Genomic DNA, 14,303 nt, shown 5'->3' on the forward strand with positions numbered 1-14,303 from the left:
AAAGGTGGACATTAGGTTGTATGAAAGAAATCCAAATGCGAATTTTGAGATTGTATCTTTCTTGCGAATCTCCAAAATGGTACGTATAGAGGACTAATTCGCATGCCCCCCCCTGATGGACTTCGCCTCTGTAAGACGCAGGACTGGTAAGAGTTCTTAAGAGTAATAGCTGTTATCTGCTGAGATTAGCCCCCCCCCCTGATATGGTTATTGATATGGGGACTTCTATTTCTTCTAAAGTCGCAGGATGGTAACCCCTGATGCCCGACAGAAGATTCTTCTCTATCCCCTTCTTTCTTCTTTTCTTTTCTCTTTTTTTTCTTTCTTACCTTTCAAATAAAAATGGCTTTATTACACATGTTGTGGAGGGTACAGTGATGATGTGATCGTGAACGGACACTGATGAGGTAGTTATACTGTGGAATTAGATTGCAGCTTGAATGTACAACTTTGTGTATCTTGTTTCCTCCTCTTTCTTGGAATGCACATTTTATGCTGTATATTTATTCTCTGTACCCTCACTGTGTGTGTGTATATTTGCTAATAAAAATTGGAATTTTAAAAAAAAAAAATTCGCCTTCCCATTGAAGTCTATGGGGTTCGCGACGTTCGCGAACCGTTCGCATTTTGGTCCGGAAGTTCGCGAACATGTTCGCGAACATTTTTTCCGACGTTCGCTACATCCCTACTGCTTTGAGACCGTTACTGCCAGTCATTCCCTTGTGTGGATCCATACTGTTTTCAGATATATTTATCTGCAAAAAAACAAAAACACTCAGTCAGTTGGTCTGAAGCAGTGGTTCCCCATAGTGTGGGGCCAAAGTACTTTCTGGGTAGTCCAGTATAATTGCCACCTGGCCTGTATTGTACCAGCCTGGTCGATAAACATGATGCTTGCCATTAATGTCATTAACAGAAAAGAAAGTGAAAAATATAGGCAATGGCTTAACTAGATGTTACTGGGCCAAACAACAAATTAATTTTAGGGCCCCCAACATATCCAGAGGTTTTACCAGGAATTGCTCATTATATAGGGCCTTGTGGGGCACCCTATACCTCCCGGGCCCCCTGCAGCCGCATGGTCTGCTACCTCTGTAGTAACGCCCCTGAATATAGGACTATAGTACATCTAGTATTTTTCCAGAAAATGTGGCCTATGGCCTTGTCTGAATACCAGTTTAACAGTTTTGGTAACATTTAGAGGAAATTACTACTTTGCTTTTTTAGACATTCCTATAAATCTGTAATTAAATGGAAAAAAAACAGTTCCAAAATGACCATTCTGAATATTCAATACATTATAAGGGATGCAGCATCTCTGCATTTATTTGTCTTGGTAGCATTTTTGTAAGGAAGAATTACAACTTGGTAGCTGGTATCAATAGGAAGGGGCAAAAATATTGACACAACCACTGATCTGTTTTATAAGTAAAACCTTATTGCTAAGAGCAGAAAATAAGTTTTCACCTCAAATCCCACTCTATTAGCATGCAAGTTGTATTTTCAGGAGAAACAGGCATTCCCCCAAATATTATCCTGACTAACCCCTTCATGCTGAGGACCATTTATGGGGAAACCAATACTATGCAGTCACTGCACCCCCAAAGTTGGGGAGGTGTTGGTTTATTCCAGCTACGCACACATTAAAGGGGTTGTTTACCTTTAAATTAACTTTTAGTATGTTATAGAATGGCCAATTTTAAGCATCTTTTTTAATTGATCCATTATTTATTATTAATAGTTTTTTAATTATTTGACTTCTTCCACTGACTCTTTCCAACTTCCGAATGGGGCTCACTGACCCCATCTAAAAACAAATGCTCTGTTTAGGCAACACATTTATTGTTATTGCTACTTTTTATTACTCATCTTTCTATTTGCGCCCTCTCCTGATCATATTCTAGTCTTTTATTCAAATCAATGCATGGTTGCTAGGGTAATTTGGACCCTATCAACCAGATTGCTGAAATAGCAAACTGAAGAGCTGCTGAATAAAAAGCTAAATAACTCAAAAACGACAAATAATAAAAAATGAAAACCAATTGCAAATTGTCTCAGAATATCACGCTCTACGTCATACTAAAAGTCAACTCAAAGGTGAACAACCCCTTTAAGATGTGATTTTAGGGGCACACCAAAGCCATAAATTGCTGCACTGCAAGCTTACCTGCGATATGAATGCTCCTCCGCTCCACTGACTCCCGCTGGAGTTGCTTAGCACTACCAAGCGACAGCGTGCTTTACGATCATTTTCAGTCCTGGGTTTGGATTATGGTTCAGATGTATCTGTAGGCTAATATGTAGTAGCATTTCAGCTGCTTTTATTTTGTTTCATCTGCACAGTTTATTTTTTAGTATTTGATTATATTTTTCCAATTAGGGGGTAATGTTCTTTTGTAATAATAAACTCTTGTTCCAATTTAATAGAGAGTTTGTGTAAACATGACACCGCTCATAGTTACAGTGCAAACTGCCCCCAGTGTGTGCCAGCCTTAAAGTATGTTCCATTAACTAGGAGGATACCCAAACCCAACACATCTGGTACTATATTCTATTGCCTTTCTATCACTTACCTCCCAACTGTCTAGCTTTCTGCAGGACAGTTCTGATTTTGACAGCTCAGCCGGCAGTCCATGGCTTCTTACTGAAAATTGATTAAAATAAGAGGCTTTTGGCAGAGGCCAGAACACTCAGCTCCTGCAATTTGATACAATTGTAACTATTTATGATAAGCAAAGACACAATTGTAACTATTTAAGATAAGCAGTTCTTGGGAGAACTGAGACTAGCAGCTTAAAGGGGTTGTTCAGCTTCCAAACACTTTTTTCAGTTCAGTTGTTTTCAAATTGTTCACCATAAACAAAGACTTTTTTCAATTGCTTTCCATCTTTAATTTTTTACAGTTTCTAGAAAATTTAAGGTTAAAGTTTAATGTTTTTGTCTCTAGTGTTTCAGTCTGTCAGCTCAGTGATCCAGGAGCAGATTCTGAACTATTACAATATGCTATATTTAATTGATACAATTAGTTGATACATTTCTCAGCAGTATCTGTGGAATATTAACAACTATTGTATCAATTCTAACAGCTGTCTTTAATGAAACTCAGCAGGTACAAAGACAACAAATATATCTACTAAATATATAAATTTAAAACAGCTAAATAGTTGGCAACCACCCCACAAATAGAAAGTAATTGTCACTCTTTACATTTTTTAAATGCCCAGATCCACACCCTACGCTCCTGGACTGCTTCTACCAGCCCAAAGACGGGCTAGAAGAACACAGTGTCTGCATTCTTATTTACAAACTCAAACATTCACTGTATAAATTGAAAAATGTTTCAAGGTTTTGCTTTCCTTTGAATCACTGAACTAATATTTAGTTGTAGAATCAGTGTTTCTGAGAACTGCTGCACATCTGTGTTACATGGAGTCGCCCAACTTCTGGCACGTGTTACATTCCACAATTCTTCTGCATTTCTTGGTTTTGCCTCAGAAACAGCATTTTTGATGTCACCCCACATGTTTTCTATTGGATTAAGGTCAGGGGGATTGGGTTGGCCACTACATAAAGTCAATCTTGCTAGTCAAGAACCAAGATGTTGTTCTTGTTGAAACACCCATTTCAAGAGCATTTCTTCTTCAGCATAAGGCAACATGAATGTATTTTGATGTATTGAAACTAATCCATGATCCCAGATATGCAATAAATAGGCCCAAAACCATAGTATGAGAAAGTAGGAGTAGTATAGTATGAGAAACCTCCCCATATCATGATGCTTGCATCACCATAATTCACACTGTACTGTATTCAGTGTTTGAGGGGTCGTCTGACAAACTGTCTGTGGCCCCTAGACCCAAAAAGAACAATCTTGCCTACATCAGTCCACAAAATGTTGGGCCATTTCCCTTAAGGCCAGTCAATGTGTTGCAAATGGCAAACTGAAACCTCTTCAGCACGTCTTTTTTTCAACAATGGGACTTTGCAGGGGCTTCTTTCCGATAGCTTGGCTTCACATAGGCGTCTTCTTAATATAACATTACTCACAGGTAACTTTTGACCTTCTTTGATCTTCCTCGAGCTGATCATTGGCTGAGTCTTTGCAATTTTGGCTATTCTTCTATTCATTCCAATGGTAATTTTCTGTTTTCTTCAACGTCTTTCAGGTTTAGGTTGCCATTTTAAAGCTTTTGAGATCATGTTTTCCCCTCTCCAATTAACTTTTTAATCAAAATACTTTGTTCTTCTGAACAATGTCTGGAACAAACCATTTTACTCAGATTTTCAGAGAGAAATGCACTATAACCAGCATGCACAACATTTTTCTCTTCCTTAAATAAGGGCCTTAAAAGAGAAATCAAACCTGTGGGGGAAAAACCCTGTACCCCCACCCCAGGTAGACCTCCCTCCCTCCTCCCCCCAGGCTAACTACCCCCTGGGGAAATGCCCCATACTCCATACTTACCGCACAGATTCTTCCAGCGAAGTTCGACGCGTCCATCTTCTGCGTCCTCGTTAAGCTGACTGCGAGATCGGCAATTTCCGTGTGATTCCGCGCATGCGCAGAAGCGCCAACCTCGCAGTCAGCTTACAGAGGACGCAGAAGATGGATGCATGGAACTTCGCTGGAAGAATCTGCGGTAAAGGGGTAAGTATGGAGTTAGCCTGGGGGGGGGAGGGTCTACCTGGGGTGGGGGGGTACGGGTCTTCTGAAGTCGAAGTTTCCTCGTGAGGCAATTTGGACGACTTCGGACTGCGAAGTGCCATGCCGCAGGCGTTTTTTTTTTGCTAGCGGAAGCAGTTTGGGGAGATTAGTCACCCCAAAGAAGAGGTGAATAGTCAACGGGCGACTAAATCTCCCCGAATCTCCAGGTGTGACCTTACCCTTAGTTGAGGGTTATAAGCCTTAGTATATTGTGTTCCACAACAAGACAAAATTGTTTGACTTTTTGTAAATAGAATTGTGTACTGATTAAAACACTTATCAGTCTGGTTGGTTTCAGATATTATGCTAGTAATAGACTTTTTCATTGCTTTCTATTTTTTATTTTTGTTTTTCTAAGATTGAAACGTAAACTTTGATGTTCCTCTCGTCAGTGTTTCAGCCTTAAGGGTAAGGGCACACCTGAAGATTCGGGGAGATTTAGTCGCCCGGCGACTAATCACCTCTTCACCGGGCGACTGATCTCCCCGAATCTTCTGGTGTGCCCTTACCCTTAGTAATCCAGGGTCAAACTCTTGTAACTTAATACAATTTACAATGCTTTAAAAGGGTACTTGCCACCCCCAAATTGTTTCCTCCACTAGAGGTGCTGCACTCTGGTTGGGGGAAACAATAGTTTTATAAGTAAAAATGGCCCCTGCGAGCGTTAGGCTTGTACAACAACTTTTATTAGTTATGCACATGCCCATAATGTACATTCCAGGAGAAGTGCTAATTATGTACACAAGCATCACACACCATTGCTAAGAGTGTTGGACAAGAAGCCCCAAAGACATCACTACTGGAATCTCAGGCAAAAGTTTCTCATGTTTTTCACCTGTGGCTGTAGTTCATTTGCAACCAATCCTCAGTAAGGGTGTCAGATACAGCAATATCCTTGTCTTTTATCTGGCATAGAATTAGGCTCTGTGAGATTATGATTCTCTATTAACAAAAAGAAGAGGTATAATTTATGTTTTTTTATTTTAGAAATCAGAAAAAACAAATGCTGTGATAAGGATGAAATATTACAGCCAACATTTTACTGTCCAAGGCATTTGTGCTGGAATGACGTTTTCTGTCTGTACCAATCTGTGAAAGGCAATTTGCTCAGAAAGTCCACTTCATGTGAAAACATTTTTCTGGAATTAGAATGATGTTTTTAGTGGAATTATATTGCACCTGTCAAGAGGAAACAAAAAAATAAGTGAGTTATGCTAAAATAAAAAAGTTAACGGGTTAAAGGTCACATATACAGTTACATTCAGTATGACTTATTCTACAAAGGGCTTTATTATAAATTTATATTAGTAGACCCAAGAAATGTTTCAACCCAAGTGGGGAAAAATTGCACCATATGCCTTAAAGCTTGCCCCAGCCTCACCTGGTCTGTGCATTTCTGCAAAAACAGCACATAGTATAACTGCAAAAGTGCACAGTCCTATTGGTACCTGTGAATAGTCTTTCATTATGGTGAGTGGAGCTGGGGAAGGTTTTAAGGTATCTGGGCAAAGTACCCAGCTAAAACAGCCTGATGAGAACTCAGAATTTAGAATGTTTTTTGTATTATTCTTTTTCATTCTGCCTATTTCAAGCTTGCAGATGAAAATGCTTTTTGGATTCACTGGGCCCAGCAATAAACCCATGAACTGTAAAGGTTATTTTTTTTTAATTTTAGGCATGCACCAAATCCACTATTTTGGATTCAGCGAACCCCCGAATCCTTCGCAAAAGATTCAGCCTAATACCGAACTGAATCCAAATTTGCATATGCTAATAAGGGGTGGGAAGGGGAAAACATTTTTTACTTCCTTGTTTTGTGACAAAAAGTCACGTGATTTCCCTCCCTGCATCTAATTTTGCATATGCAAATTAGTATTCGGCCACATTTGAATCCTGCCGAAAAAGGCAGAATCCCGAATTGAATCCTGGATTTGGTGCATCCCTACTTTCTTTTCATATCTTCTCCTATTTATCTTCCATTCTGACTGCCAAACTACTACCCATGAAAAAATTAACCAACATCACCCAGATAGCAGTTGAATTTCAAAGACAGAAAGATGCAGAAATATATACTGTAAATACATATTATATATAGAACTATAAATCAGAAGATAAGAGAAAATTGAGAAAGTTTCCAAAAACATTAACGACATTAAAGGAAAACTATACCCCCCAAACAATGTAGGTCTCTATTAAAAGATACTGAGTAAAACAGATCATGTGTAAAACCCTGCTTCATGTAAATAAACCATTATCATAATAATATACTTTTTTAGTAGTATGTGCCATTGGGTAATCATAAATAGAAAATTGCCATTTTAAAAAATAAGGGCCGCCCCTGAGATCGTAAGATTCACTGTGCACACATACAAACCACATGTAAGGTCACATGAGCCAATTAACAGACAGAGTTCTGCCTTTTGCTTCCTCACTTCTTCCTGTTACAGTTGGTGTTGTAGTGTTTCTGGTCAGGTGATCTCTGAGGCAGCACAGATAGAGTCACGAAATGGTGGTTCAAGGCAAGAGATGTAAAAGGGCAATATTTATGTAAATATATATTCCAGTTTGGTAAGATTGTTTAATATGTCATTCAATTTGATATAAACTATCTGTTGCTTAAGTATTCATTTTGGGGGTATAGTTTTCCTTTAAGTGAAGTAATGTAGCATTTAACAAGGTAAAACTAGTAGCATCTACAGACAGATATGCAAAGGGAACCTACTGATCCCACACTATCTCTATGTAAAAAGAGAAATACATTTGTTTGGTTTACCTTATGACTAATCGAATCCATAAACAGTATATTGTCCCTTTAATTATAGTAATAAATACTTGTTAACGTAACATGTCAAATCAATAATAATAATCTGCACAGGGAAAACTAACCCCAAAAGTCCCTTTCCACTCCATCGCAAAGGGGTGAGTGCAAGAGAAACCAATTTCCCATTTCGAATAACTGACACGCTTAATGGCTTCTGAAAATGAAAGAAAAACAGTGATTTTTAACAATACATAACATTTTGAGAAACAACATCCTGTGCCAATGCCCAACTAACATACTATGCCAGTCAGGGTCTATGTTTAGGAGTGTAGCAAATGTATTCATTTTATGAATAACATCATCACAGTATTTCTCTTTTATGCGTCACATCATACTCACCCCCTCGCTGTGTTGCACTACTTTAGCAATATTCTGGAGAGACTGAAAATTGCTTGTGTTCACTGTCCCGAATGCAATGATCTCATCTCCAACTTGCAGTCCCTTTATTTAGAAAACAAATTAAAAAAGCACTCATTTTAATAAAAGTTTGAACTGTACTCAAGTTTTATTGCCACAGGTCCTATGGGAAAATAACAGAAAGAGTGGCTGTGGTTCAAAATTGTATATGCTACATGGTGACATCCTCACATGACCCCTGCTGTAGGTGTGGTATAACAATGCATTAGGGTACAGATAAGGAGGTATGTTTAAGTGGGATCTAAGCAGGGGTCACTGCACTGGAACATGAACATAGTAAGGTCCAGCAAAGGAATCATTGCAGCAGTGACAAAGGTAGATGGAATAAGAGCCCAGTGATGCCTATAGCTGCAGGTTGAATATCAATGTCATCCAACCTGCATCTCTCTGTTGTTAAAACTTCCAGCACCCCCAGACTGGCGATGGCTTTAGCTGCACCTCAACAGCTAAAGGTCCACAAGATACTTGCAAACAGTTTAGAAAGCTGCTTATCACTTACCTATTCATGTATAAACTGTCTAGTCAGATCAGCTTGACTGCTATAGGGAAGATCCAGCAAAGTTTGTATGTGAGTATTGCAACAGAGACTTGAGTTCATAGACACAAACAAGCCTCATTTCAGCTACTTACATTACAATCATTTGCACAGTTATGGTGTTCATCAGCTCACTTTGTGATATTAAATAACCAAGTATGTGGCTCCGTTGCTTTTATTACAAGAGAAAGCATTTTGTCTATTAGTTAAAAAAGTTAATAAAATATAATAAACAGTGGAGGGGAAGCTTTTATCATGTTAATATAATTTAAAGCTGGCTTCAGGCTGGGCAGTGTATAAAAGTGAAATATTTGGGCAAGGGAGATATGACTCAGCACTCTTCTAAGTAGGGTTGTTTTGTTTTGTTTTTTAACAGATGTTATTGGAGCTGTAATTGCACTCTTGATAAAAACCAGATGACTGGCATCTTTCTAGAATATCGGGCCAATCTTAGCCCTTCATTAAATTTAATAAAATGCAACAAATGTGCTGTCAAGAATAAAGAATATCTGTGTTTAGTCAGACAGGTATCTTTCTGCTCAGAAGGCCAACACCAAACTTGTCTGACTGCCAGATGGTGAAGCACATTTCACTCAAAAGAATACTTTTTAACTTTTACAATGGTGGTGCCCCTTAGATCACTCCAGGTAATGTGCACACTGATCTTATGCTTGTGTGTGGCTGCCCATAAAAAGGTTCATGCTGCAGGTTAATAATATTACTGACTCTGCATCCAGAGAAAATTTGGAACTTGACACAGAGTAATTTTAGTAGGATTGCCAAGATACATTAGACTATGGAGTGTTTCCAAATGTTTTTCACTATATGGATCTATTTATCCTGCTGTATAAAAAGCAGAGTGAAACAGTATCAGTGAGGTCTCATAACAGCCAATTAGATATTTGCTTTTCTTTTCTAACTGTTGAAATCTAATTGCTGATTGGTAGCTATGGGCAACATCACCGGTACTGCTTCACACTTTTTACAATGCATGATAAATAGACTACAAGGGGCAGATTTATCAAAGTGTGAATTTAGAGCTCACCACAGAAAAACTCACTCACTTATTATTCATTCCTCTGGGTGTTTAAAAGCATATTTATCAAATGGTGAACTCCATTGATAAATACGATTCTAAAAATCCCATTGGAATTAATACAACATGGTTGAGTTTTTCGATGGTGAGTTCCAATCTCATATTTTGATAAATCTGCCCCCAGTGTACTATAACTTGTTTCTGACAAGAGATATGCGAACAAGGGGTGCTGCTGCCATGAGGCAAGTTGAGAATATTGCCTCAGCTAGAATGCCCTTGCAGGTTACCAGGGGCAGCAAAAAAAAGTGCTCCTGATAAATATAAGAGCCGAAACTACAGTTTTAAAATCGTAGCTTTGGCGTTTCTAGTGAAGGGCTGAAGTCCTAATTTGTAGCAATGCAGCCCCCCTCACCTAGTGAATGCTAGAAATTTAAGTGTGGGGTAGGCGGCATCAGTAAGACCATCTCAGGAAGCAAGAGGACCAGAAAGGGACAATATTAGAAGACAACTAGGCCCTTGGGGAACCTGTGTTATTAAACTGAATTTTTGCTCATTACAACTCACACATAGGAAAAATGTAATTTGTATTTATATTTATATGACACCAATACGAGGTGGTAATATTCATCAGAACAGCATAACAGCTACTTACTGACATGCTGGCAGGAGAGCCTGGAGTAACAACATCTACTTTAGCAAACGCATCAGGCAGTTCTCGGTGACTCTGTATTACTTCAGCCTGGGCCTCGGCTTCATCCTTCTCGTGCTTTTCTTTTTCTCGCGCATGTAGTCTGTGTAGAGCTACCTCTATTTCTTTCATGATGGCTTTGTGATCATTCTGCAAACCTGGAGGCAGCATATGTTAGTAAAGTATTTGTTTCATATAACCTTAACCTAGTTACACATTAATGTGATAGTTATGGTATACAAGATTATACTGATTTCTCACCACACAGTATGGATTTATAACTGAATTTGCTACTCTTGTGAACACTTTTTAGAATAGTGTGAGCACTTTTAAAAAACTAGTGTGCGAACAAAATTCTTTGTGCTGGCCTCAAAATGTATGTGTGTCTGCGCACAAGTGCACAGCTTAAAGGGAACAGTGGTGAAAGGGTGCAGTTGCTATCACATTGCTGTCTTGTGATTAGTATAATTCTAACACTGAAGATCTTACAGATGATATTATGTCTTGCAGTGCGAACTTGGGAAATATCCACATCTGTTCTAGGGTATCCTTCTCTGTCAACCAGTGGTCCATCCATTCCGATTCCTTTTTGCTACAAAACAAAAGATTTTGGAGCGGTCAGGTTTTCCCTGGCTACAAAACACTATGAAATGCTGCAAACATTATAGTGGGCACTGAAACTGTGAAACTAGTAGTTTGTCCCACTCCCAAAAACAATATAATCCCTATCATGGCTGCATGTTAAAGGGATTCTGTCACGATTTCTATGGTGTCCTTTTTATTTCTAAATGACACTGTTTACACTGCAAATAATTCACGCTACAATATAACATTTCTTTCCTGAACCAGCAAGTGTATTTTGTTTAGTTGTAATATTGGTGTGCCAGCAGCCATCTCAGGTCATTTTGACTGGTCATGTGCTTTCAGAAAGAGCCAGCACTTTAGGATGGAACTGCTTTCTGGCAGGCTGTTGTTCTGCTACTCAATGTAACTGAATGTGTCGCAGTGGGACCTGGATTTTTACTATCGAGTGCTGTTCTTAAATCTACGAGGCAGCTTGTTGTGTTAGGGAGCTGCTATCTTGTGTTAGGGAGCTGTTATCTGGTTACCTTCCCATTGTTCTGTTCTTAGGCTGCTGGGGGGCGGAAAGGAAAGGGGTGTTTCACTCCAACTTGCAGTACAGCAGTAAAGAGTGACTGAAGTTTATCAGAGCACAAGTCACATGACTGGGGGCAGCTGGGAAATTGACAATATGTCTAGCCGGATGTCATATCAAAATTAAATATAAAGAAATCTGTTTGCTCTTTTGAGAAACTGATTAAAGTGCAGAAGTCTGCTGGAGCAGCACTATTAACTGATTTATTTTGAAAAACAACATGTTTTTCCATGAGAGTATCCCTTTAAGCAAAGAATAGGATACAAAACAGTGGTGTAACTATCCACCATTGGGCCTGGGTGCACACACAACAAAGCGCAGCAGCATGCAACGTTTGTGCTGTAAAATCCCCCCCCCCGCGCGCCCTGCCGTCTGCAATAAGACTTATCGTGGCTCTGGCAGGCCTGAGGGAGATCGCACCCACTTCGCACCTGGTAGTTACACCACTAATATGAAATGAAATCCTTCTAATAACATTCAAAGCCCTTCATTCTTCTACTCCTTACTACATTTCTTCACTTGTTTCACTGTATGCTACTCCCCATCTCCTCTTAGAGCTACCTTCTTTTTACACCATCCACACCCACTATCCCTTGCAGCTCCTTATGTCTGAAATTCTATCCCCGAAGTCCTCTATAGGGAACACTCGCTAAATCGGATCCTATCTTTTGGAGCACTGGAACATATTTTCTGGCCCAGTCCTGGAACTTAAAGGGGTGGTTCACCTTTAGATTAACTTTTAGTATGTTATAGAAAGTCCAATACTAAGCAACTTTTCAGTTGGTCTTCTTATTTATTTTTTATCGTTTTTAACTTAGTTGCCTTCTTCTTCTGACTCTTTCCAGTTTTAGAAAAGGGGCCGTTGACCCCTTCTAAAAACAAATGCTCAAATGCTCTGTAACGTTACACAGATTTACTAAAGGTCGAATTTCGAAGTTAAAAAAACTTCTAAATTCGACCCTCGAATTGGAATCCCTCGACTTCGAATATCGAAGTCGAGGGATTTTTACCGTATTCGATCGATCGAATAGAAATCGTTTGATCAAACGATTAAATCGTTCGAATCGAATGATTCAAACGATTTTTAGCGATCGATCTAAGGATTTTTATTCGACCAAAAAAAACTTCGAAAAGTGCTCTGGAAGGTCCCCATAGGCTAACATTGCACTTCGGTAGCTTTAATTTGGCAAAGTATGAAGTCGAAGTTTTTTTTAAAGAGACAGTACTTCGATCATCGAATGTTCGAATAGTCCAACAATTTTTACTTCGAATCGTTCGAATCGAAGTCAAATGGTCGCATATAGCCTATTCGATGGTCGAAGTACCCAGAAATTTACTTTGAAATTCGAAATTTTTGAAATTTGAACCATCACTCGAGCTTAGTAAATCTGCCCCATATTGTTATGGCAATTTTTTATTACTCATTTTTCTATTGACACCCCATCCTATTCCTATTCCAATCTCTTATTTAAATCAATGCATGGTTGCTAGGGTAATTTGGACCCTAGCAACCAAGTTGCTGGAATTGCAAACTGGAGAAGCTGCGGAAATAAAAGTAAAACCAATAGCAAATTGTCTTAGAATATCTCTCTCCAAATAACTCTCTGTTTCATACTAAAAGTGAACAATCCCTTTAAAAGGCCAATGTCCAAACCTCTGTACATTTTTGTTCTTCGATTTGAGCCTGTAAGCTATCCAATCTCTTAGACTGTAAGCTCTATGGGGCAGGGAACTCCTTATTATTGTGTCGTTTAGCACAATAATGTAATCGCTGTATATTTATACTTCTTATTACTTATTTATCATTGTGCTTGTCATCCCAGTGTGTCGCTTTCTACTCACACAATTGTACAGCTCTGCATATTCCTGTAGTATTTTATAAATAAGATTAGACATACTCAAACTAATAAGAGGCACAAATGGATATGTCCCTGAGTTGGTTCATGAGTACTGTAACATACGTTATCTAATATATGTACATGACTATTTCATAATGCTTTGTAAGTCTGTCTCTCAATAGAGTTATGGGGAATTGTAAGTAGTGGCTGCTGCATAATGTACATGACACAGCTACTTCCTGCATTACAGAAGCGACTTACTTCTTGCAGAAGGTCATATAAAGCCTTTATCTGGGTTTCCATCTCATCCTTCTTGCTGATCAAAAGCTGCACGTCGTACATAGTAACGTCTGGTTCACAGGGGAGCCTAGCTCCCGACATCACTCGGCTAAACTCCAGAAACGAACCACAACTACCGGCAGCCGCGCAGAACTACATCTACGGGTACCTACGAGGAATAAGTCTTACAAAAGGCGCAATTGATTTATATTTAGAGGCTCCCCCGCCCTGTCCGTTCAGAAGGAGAAGCGGCAGCACAGCATTAAAGGATGGGCGGGGATTTACCACTGACAGCTGCTTCCCAACAGCCAATAGGGTGCGGCGCTCCTGACACTGCTTCCTGTTATTGAGGAGAAGCAGGAAGAGCCCGGTGCAATCACTACTTATCCCAAACTTCTCACACGAAAATTTTCTTTTCTACAATGATTGGCTTTAATTGCTTGTGGCAACTGCAGTTTTTCATTTTCTCACTTTTCTTTTTCTGGCTTGTGTAGCTTTGGGGCCCCCACGTATAATAATGGGGTGCTTCACCTTAAATTAACTTTGAGTATGTTATGGAAAGGCTAATTCTAAGCATTTTTTTTATTGCCCTTCATTTTTTTTTTTTTTTTATATATATAGTTATTGAATTATTTGCCGCATTCTGACTCTTTCCAGCTTTCAAGTACGGGTCAGTGACCCCATCTAAAACCGAATGATCTGTAAGGCTACACAATTGCTTTTTATTACTCATTTCTCTATTCAGGCCCTCTCCTATTCATATTCCAGTCTCTTGTTCAAATCAGTGCGTCGTGGCTAGGGTGATTTTGGCCCTAGCAACCAGATTGC

General features: G+C 39.1%; 1 protein-coding gene across 1 annotated transcript; it reads right to left on the bottom strand.

The window, feature by feature from the left end:
• Positions 1-5,667: 5,667 nt before the first annotated feature.
• On the bottom strand, positions 5,668-13,715 carry psmd9.S (proteasome 26S subunit, non-ATPase 9 S homeolog). Its single transcript, NM_001085940.1, is given in 6 exon segments — positions 5,668-5,884; positions 7,592-7,680; positions 7,866-7,967; positions 10,167-10,360; positions 10,692-10,794; positions 13,458-13,715. Coding segments are annotated over 6 exon segments (642 nt in total). The 5' UTR covers positions 13,578-13,715; the 3' UTR covers positions 5,668-5,850.
• Between the last annotated feature and the right edge of the window lie 588 nt (positions 13,716-14,303).

Source organism: Xenopus laevis, chromosome 1S (genome assembly GCF_017654675.1).
Source record: "Xenopus laevis strain J_2021 chromosome 1S, Xenopus_laevis_v10.1, whole genome shotgun sequence".
Taxonomy (NCBI): domain Eukaryota; kingdom Metazoa; phylum Chordata; class Amphibia; order Anura; family Pipidae; genus Xenopus; species Xenopus laevis.